Consider the following 9,157-nt stretch of genomic DNA (forward strand, 5'->3'; position numbering starts at 1 on the left):
TATATATATTTCACTGTCACTAGAAGAGGTCTGAAACTACCAAACTCAAACCTATAATTGAAGCCATTCAGAGTAGAAAACACATGACACTACAGTCCCACGAGTAAACAATGAGCTGAAGTTTGCATTTTTGTGCAACTGAATTCATAACAAGACACTAAGACACAACACTAACCAGCATTAACAGTATAGTCAGCCTAAATGTTGTGCATGGTACTAGATGGATGCCATCACAGGCATCCTTTTGTGCAGAGGAATGCTGACGAAGCCACCCACCACCACCCTTCCCTCTGCCCACAAGACACAGCAGCATTATCATGGAATATTTGTTTGACTGTTTGCTGGGATCTTTATTTTGTTAATTTACCATTTTTAAATAAATCGTAAATCAAAAAAATCTAGTCTTTAAGTCTTTATAATAATTTACAAAATAAAATCTGTTTTATATGAAGTGCTTTAAATCTGGGTCAAAATATCAAATTTGAGGCATGAGGAAGTAAAAAAAACTGCATGATCTGCAGCAATACTGAGTTCCCTCCACTCTTTTAGTGTGTGTCATCAGAAACCCTTCAACGTACTTAAAAAACAAAAAGCTGATTCTTTTTGTGTGGTCTTAGTTTTTTCATTACTGATGCATTTAATACCAATATGACAACATATTACAGAAGATTTAGACATTTCTCCCTGACTGAACTAATATTAGAGTACTAGTTTATTTGTGAATCTCCCTGGTGTGGACCTCTAGATTGTCAGAGGTAAAGTGCGTGAATGAAAACCAGCACTTAATAGCTTCACTGAATGAAGATGTCCCATTTGCCTGGACAAGAAAACACACACACCTCAAACTCTGAGCACCGAGAAACAAAAATCTCACTTCACTGCTTCATTGATCGCCTTTCCTACATCCATTCAAAATAAACTACTCTTGTGTAAACTGTGCAGTAAAATGACATTTATTCAAATTCAAATTTACATGATTTCAGAAAACTGACTTGCAAAAACACTTGACAGAGAGTGGCCATGAAGAGTTACGGTTTTATCTGCTGAGGTTTTGGTTATCTTCCCTTGAGCTTTCTGATTTCACTCCGACATGGCGGAGGTGAACAGAGGGAGGATTGTTTCTCCGTATTTTACGAAGCAGCCTGTCAGCCGACAGAAGAATGAGGAGAGTAAAATGGAACGGGATGGATGAGAAAGTTGAAACTAATGGATTGACGCAGAAAAGTATCAAACTGACATGTTGCTGATGAGGCAACAGAGAGCTTTAACTGGATGTACTAAGCAATGTATTCAATATTTTTCAAGAATTTAATCAAAATAAAGGTATTTCAGTTATATTGTTAGTCTAAATGAGGTCTAAACATCAACAAAATTCTTTTTTGGATACCTAATAATGGACTTTTTGATTAAAAAAAGGCTCTAGGAAAAGTCCTTGAGGGACACCATCAAAATTACCTCTTACCAGAGTTTTTAAAGAAATGGTTCAAAGATAAAACATCAAATCAGAACCACACAATGAGGCACAAGTTGAGAAATCCTATTTTTGTTACGATGTGCTTTTTTTTTATCTTACCAAAGATGACGAGGATGAAAAGAAATGTTGCCACTCCTGCCGTTATATAGAACATAATGCTGATGTGATGAGCCAGCTCATCCAAGTCGTCCACATTAGGAACCAGAATTGGAGGCACGAGGAACCCGATGGCAACACCTAGCTGTATGGAAAAAAAAAGAGAGAAGATTGTTCGTATTCGACTACAATTGTGACTCTGGCATTCCATCGTGTTTTATGTACAGCTTATGTGTAAGATGTCACAACACAGGATATTAATTTCTAATTCATTTGATTGTTTAAGACAAACCTGATTTCCCATAACTGCGATGGAACAGGCAGTGGAGACCTCTTGCTCTCCAAACCAAACCGAGGCAAGATAAGAAGGAATACCAAGAACAAACACTGTGGCGACTGAGCACACGAACTGGCCAACAAAGGTGACGGGGAACAAATTCGGACGGGCACTGCCAGTTTTCATCCAAGCCCCGATGCAGTTAAAGGCCGACCCAACGAGCACCACGTCCCGGATTCCCCTGTTGTCCAGGAGCCAGAGGACGGGCAGAATAAGTGGGATGTATGTGAGCAGGTAGATCAAAGACAACCAGTCGATAGCCAGAGGGTCGATGCCGTAGAAGCGCATGAATATGTTACTTATGACGCCGTACTGGAGCCACATGAAAGCGTTGCTGGCCGACACAGTGCTGAAGAGGAACAGCATGAACCAGCGGCGACGGTAAAGTTTGGTTTCAGCCTCTGCTGGATCACACAAAGCCTCGATGTCCAACGGAGGGCCGACGGAGAGAGGCCCCAGACTCCACGCCAATGACATCAGTCTCGAAGAGAGATTCTTCTCGGCTGTGGACCGTGACCAACCTTTTACAGCGGGTTCAGAATTTGCACGGTTTCCATTCAGTGTATTGTTGTGTGGCATTTTAACTGTCCAAAAGCGTCCCCCCTCTACTGTCAGGAATGAGCGGTCCTCACAGCTTGCTGCCCTGAGCGCAAACTGCTCGGAGGAGTGCAGCTGGACTGGACTGGTGTCTCGTGTCCCCTCTCACCACATGTGATATGACCGAGTCCCTTCACTGCATCTCCACTTATTTATTATCTTCAGCCCTGTCATGTGATGTCAACATAGGAAAGTCTTCTATTTCTAATGAAAACCCATCCCACCGGCTCAGATATGAGAACTGCTCCAAACCTTAAAGTGTCTGTGGCATGCATGTTAGGCATGTAACAATACATCGATCCACATCCATTTAATGATTAATGATTTAATTACACTGAGGCAAAAAAGAAATCATCGATCCATATCAACATATACAATCATCATATATCATGATATTCTATCATATCAATCACAGATATGTGAACTGAACGGAAATCGAATCATGACAGTCTACATGATATTGAGAAACATTGTATCGTCATCCAAAGAAATCGAAATAATATCGTATTGTGATAAAGCTGGTGAAATTAGACCCCTAATGCATATCCTTCTAAAACAAAAAGTCAAAGAAACCATGCTTATATTTAAGAAATTTGGCATATTACACGGGATTTTACCCATTTTGTCACAGAACTGACATGTTGTCTTTTGAATTTGGTTCAGCCAAAATGAAACAGGAAGTGACATCAAAGGGGAACGCTTTAAGAAAAGGGAATTCCCTGGTCTTTGTTTATTGTAACAATATTAGTTGAACTCTCACTCTTTTTGGTCTCCCTCTGATGGTGACTCAAAATACTATAAAGAAACAACAGATTCACCTCTACAGTCGGTGTTGTGACCATTGTAGCAATGCAGACATTCCCCTTTGACATCACTTCCTGTTACTTCACATGCAAATATCTCAACAATTGTTTATCTGGGGGGGATTTTTTCTTGCTATATATTATCTATGTTATCTTTCCAAAAATGCATTCATGTTAATTATAAAAATGTGATGTCACAGTCACTTTAAGTCCAAACCTATCTGAAAATACAGAAACTGGCATACAACTTTAATGTACGTTCAAGGACGTCTCAGCCAAAGATTAGTCTTTCCAAGTCTTTGTCCTTGTCCCCCTTATCTGACCCTCTTATGTGAGCCAACAGTTTGGATAAGAGCTGAAGGTTTTCTCATAACTACTGTAACTGTATCTGAACTCCCGCAACATTTCAAGCACACCGTGATTTTTCAGTGACATTTACCGCAGAGTTGACGCTAAGGTGACTCAAGTGTTGTTTACTCAAACTTTTTTGTGTTTGTGTGTTAACTATGGTGTTGGTGTGTTTAAATGGAACAATGACCCTCCGCTGATCCTTTGCACACTATTTACACTGTTCTTGGGAATTTTTTTTAATCGCCTGCCGCACTGAGCTTGATTAAATCACATCGACAGCAGCTAAACTCAAGTGGGTGCGTGTCTGAAGGAACAAATGTGAATCATTACTTCAGGAATGTTTCTGAGAGCACATTTTATTGGTTTTGTTCTCTACTCTACAGTGCATTGAGATTAATCTTTACTTTCGTTTAGTTACTGGGTCATATATTGTCATCTCGACAGATTGTTGATGGTATAAACAATCTGTCGAGTGAAAGTTTTCAGTAAATTAGGAGCATGCCTCTGTCTGGATATTCTGAAACCTTGTACGATTCTTCATATCTTCGAGGGACGTTTCCAAAGCCAGAATCAAAACCTGCAGATCTGGTTTGAGGAATGTGTTTAATCTGAGGCTTTTCATTTGAAGTCTTACTAGGTTTTTTTTGTGTGTGTTGTTTGACTCCTGTATTTGGGTTTATTTGCTCGTATATATTTATTTGTGCCATCATTTAATCTGCCCCTCTCACCTGTTCCAAGTCAGCAATCACCTTATAGGTGCATCCACTTTCCTAATTCCCTATTCCACCCTCATTTTCAGCTTCTCTCCACCGTCACCTCAGTACACCTGGCATTTAGTTAGAGGGGCATAGTAATGATTTAGAACAGCGTTTCCCAAAGTTGGGGTCGGGACCCAAAGTGGGGTCCCGAAACATCAAAGTGGGGTCCTGAAAAGATTTTCTGAATTAATTACGTTTTTGCCTTAGTTGTTACAAAGGAGTGAGGTTAGTATATTTAAAATGGATAAATGTAGTACAAAAATATTGTTACTATGCCCATGTTTTGTTGACCTGATACAAATGTTTATCATCCAAAAATATRTGGYGGRACAGGTCTCTGCTACTGTTATTTTGTGGGTCAAAAGCTGAAAAGTTTMGGAACCAGTGCACTTTGGTTCCCAAAGTTGGGCTTGGGACCCAATTATGGGTCATGAAGCACCTTGGATAATCTCCAGAAATCAATTTAAAGTGTAATAAAATAATTGCTGATGTAATATTTTCCCTATAATTATACAAAAACACAAAATAAGTATAAATAAGTATTTATATTTGTGTACAAGCTGTTTAGATTGTCAAAAAGCCTGTGTTTTTAGGGTTATTAATGAAGTTCGTGTACTCAGACCAGTAATATTTGGGGTCACAAGTTTTTGCCATGAATATTTTGTGGGTCAGAAGATAAAAAGTTTGGGAACCACTGATTTAGAAGACCCTCAGTGTTGATTTTACAGCTTCAGTAACTGTTGTTTTGTGTTCCTGTCAGGATCTCCAGTCCCGATACATAACCATTATTTCCCTACGTACATTTTTGTAAACTTCTGTAAACTTCGTAAGTGGCATGAGGCAACTGGCCAATTATTTTATGAAGCTAGATGAAGATGCCCAAGTTTAAATTGCGCTGGAATGGGTAGAGTAGGTGGGTATGATTTTATATCTTCAGTAACTTTTATTGTGTGTTGTCACAACCTCCAGTCCCGATCCAAAACTTTTATTTCCCTGTGTAAATTTCCGTAAACAGCGGGGGGGCTGGCTGGCTTAAAAGTGTTGGCACATTCTTCCAAAATCCTATCTAAAATCCTGCAGGTCATCTTTTTGTTTTATTTTAAATAGTTTAGTTTTTCATCTTTCCAGTCTGTCTGCATTCTGGGTCTGAACCACAACAACAACAATTTGTGTGCTCAGCACAACTCGTCTGCGCAGTCAGAAAAATGTGGCCAACTACTACAGGCGAGACAAGAACGACGCAGCACAAACACTGACCCTGCTAACCTGACAATGGTACGTAAGGTCTGTTTTAGGGGAAACGTTTAAGATGCAAACACTGTAGATATTAAATTCACACTATCTTGTGATTTCCTTTATAAGCCACTAAGAGCAAGCAGTCATGTGATTGCCTGTATTCTTTTGTGTGTTTGTCAGCAAAATATCTTGTGAACCAACAAATTTTAATGAATCGCTGAGGAAGTAATCCTTAGATGCGCACGTGTAACTAATGAACTTTTGAAGTGGATCCGATTCATTGAGCTCCGCAGCTTTAAATATTAAGCTTAGATTTGGTGTGGTAGTAGCCGAGAGTCATCCTCCACATAGACTCTGAGAGCTGACAGACTGGATGGCAACAATGTTCAAAAGGGACAGATCAAGCACGGAGCAATTTATTCTTTACGTTTCTTCTTGTAGCTTCATAAATTGCAGCCCATGCTCAAAGTGCTCTGTTGGATCACAGCTTAGCCAAGACCCAAGGCCCGCCCCCACCTTAAATCTGATTGGTTACTAAGCCTTTATTGTGTTTTAGAGCAAAAGCTGTCTCATCCAGGGAAATGTCTTTTAAATCTCTGCAAACCTGAAGATCGGCGTGGCACACTAAGGGTAGCATTAGACAGAAATGAGGCATCGTTAAACTGAAAGCAGGCGTTAGACAACCAGAGTATCAGAACGAGGCCACAACGCCAAATCAATTTAAGTGTTTAGAAAAATAATTACTTTGACTGGAAAGGTGCAACATCCCCTGCACATACATCAAGTGCTAACTGAATGAAAATCTTTGATTTAAAGTTTGACATACAGGGACCAGTGTTTCCCAAAGTTGGGGTCGGGACCCAAAGTGGGGTCCCGAAACATCAAGGTTGGGTCCTGAAAAGATTTTCGGAATAAATTACATGTTTGCCTTAGTTGTTACAAATGAGTGAGGTTAGTGTATTTAAAATGGATAAATGTAGTATAAAAATATTGTTACTATGCCTGTGTTTTGTTGACCTGATACTTGGGGGCACAGGTCTCTGCTACTGTTATTTTGTGGGTCAAAAGCTGAAAAGTTTGGGAACCACTGCACTTTGGTTCCCAAAGTTGGGCTTGGGACCCAATTATGGGTCATGAAGCACCTTGGATAATCTCCAGAAATCAATTTAAAGGGTAATAAAACAATTGCTGATGTAATATTTTCACTATAACTATTACAAAAACACAAAATAAGTTTAAATAAGTATTTATATTTGTGTACAAGCTGTGTTTTAGGGTTATTAAAAAAGTTAGTGTACTCAGACCAGTAATAATTGTGGTCACAAGTTTTTGCCATGGATATTTTGTGGGTCAGACGATAAAAAGTTTGGGAACTACTGTGTTAGACAATATGTGTTCAGTCAAAGAATAATAGTTTAAATATGAAAGCATTAGTGGTGACCATGGGTGTCTTTCAACGGCCACTTTTGGCCCTCGAGCCGTTTATTGTTCATCTCAAAGTAACTTCAATAAATAAAATAAAATATTATTTATTACACATCTGTTCATTCTGAGACTAAATCAGCAACCATCCAGGTGATTCTAAGACCCACCCTCCTTATATTAGACCGGTGCGCATCACCTGATTCCCGAAGACTCCGATGGAGCAGGCGGTGGACACCTCCCCCGAACCGAACCACACCGAGGCGATCCTGGACGGCATCCCCAGGATGAAGACCTGCGCGAACGAGCAGCAGAACTGGCCCAGGAAGGTGACCGGGAACAGGTCGGGCCGGACGCTGGCCACCTTCACCCACGTCCCGGCGCAGTTGAGCGCCGTGGCCACGAGCGCCACGACCCGGAGCCCCTTCCTGTCCAGCAGCCAGGTCACCGGGAAGATGAACGGGATGTAGGTCAGCATATAGATCATGGACATCCAGTCTATGGTGAAGGCCTCCACGTCGTAGAACTTCATGAAAATGTTGTTGATGATGCCGTACTGGATCCATTGGTACGAGTTGCACAGAGAGTAGGAGCTGAAGAGGAGCACGATCAGCCAGCGCCGCCGGTACAGACGGGTGGGCGGCGGAGCTCCGAGGCCGCCCTCCTGAAACTGGTCGCCGGGGAGCGCTTCCCCGTCCCCCGTCTCCAGCTTGACGTCGTGGTGGTTCTCCAAGTCCTCCTGGTCCAGCGTTGGTTTCTCGTTCATGTCTTTTCAGTTTTACTGTCACTGACTGGAAACTAACTGGAACTCATGATCACCGAGGAATTCTTCTCAGGAACACAAGAAACAAAAACAGTCCTACAAACTCATGATTTCAGGGGGAAATGTTCAAAAAGTAAAATCAAAAGTTGTCTCCGGGATCAAAAGATCAGTTTTTCTTGAGGCTCTCATGTCCTTCCTGAAATAGTTTAGGATTACGCACACCAATCACCATTTAGATAAATCGACAGTAATCGCCGAAATATTGCGTAAATGTTGTGAAAGAAGTTGTCCCCGAGTGTGAACACGTGTTGAAACGTCTGGAGTGACCCCCCACCCGGACTTAAACCCGCAATTTCAGATCCAAGTCGGTTAAACTCGGCCATGAAGGCGGAGCTGTATCAAAAGCTACTGGAGCGCTTGACAGCGTGGTGTATGGAAGTCCATTACTGCCACTTGAACGAAAATAATAATTACACCCATGTCTTCTTCAGGAGTGTTAAAACCTCAATTACAGGACACAAAGCCATTAGTATGGGTTTTAAAATCATATTTGTAGAACACAAAGTCAATATTAAGTATTAAAAAGTCATATTTAGTTATAAAGTCATGATTATTGGACACAGGCATTCTAATATTCAAGTCATAATAATAAGGAAATTCATCATTGTTATTATGAGATATAGAGTCAGTTATAAGATACAAAGTCATATTTATTAAATAAAAAGTCTGTAATTAGACACAAAGTCAATATTAGTTAACATAGTTATAATCATTAAGTACTAAATCATTGTGATAAATAGACTCATATTTATGAGATACTTGGCCATAATTGTGAGATAAGTATATTTTTAAAACAAATTCATAATCATCAAATAAGTTATTTGTATGATAAATAAAGTCACAATAAGTTTTAAAGTTACAATTATAAGATACTGTATCACTGTTATGAGATACTAATGTTAAGTTAAAATAATTTGCACTATATATTCATTATTAGAAAAAAAATCAAGTATTTAATATACAGTATAAATACATATTTTCGATAGATACTCCTAATTATGACCTCCGCACTCGAAGCGGGAGTCATAATGTTTTCGTACCATTTACATTTTTTTCTGTGATTTTTGCTCAACCGTAGCACAAAAACAGCTGCACCGATCAACATGAAATTTGGCAGGACTGTAGATGAGTTTGACCTACACTGCGCCAGCCAATGGTTTTACAATAGACCCCATATTTGACAGGGTGTCTGGACATGCAAAATGTTGTTTAGTTCTGATGAAGGGCTATCCATCAGGCCCACCAACCAGTGCCCCCCCC

General features: G+C 40.1%; 1 protein-coding gene across 1 annotated transcript in view; it reads right to left on the reverse strand.

Annotated features, from left to right (window-relative positions):
- LOC106525280 (feline leukemia virus subgroup C receptor-related protein 2) overlaps positions 1–7,546 on the reverse strand; it is a gene marked incomplete at both ends in the record, with an annotated part of 15,976 nt that extends 8,430 nt beyond the window's left edge. The window contains 2 exon segments of the mRNA XM_014019456.1: positions 1,574–1,715; positions 7,274–7,546. Of these exon segments, the coding sequence (XP_013874910.1) occupies positions 1,574–1,715; positions 7,274–7,546 (415 nt within the window).
- Positions 7,547–9,157: the final 1,611 nt, after the last annotated feature.

This window comes from Austrofundulus limnaeus, unplaced genomic scaffold, assembly GCF_001266775.1.
Source record: "Austrofundulus limnaeus strain Quisiro unplaced genomic scaffold, Austrofundulus_limnaeus-1.0 Scaffold222, whole genome shotgun sequence".
NCBI lineage: Eukaryota > Metazoa > Chordata > Actinopteri > Cyprinodontiformes > Rivulidae > Austrofundulus > Austrofundulus limnaeus.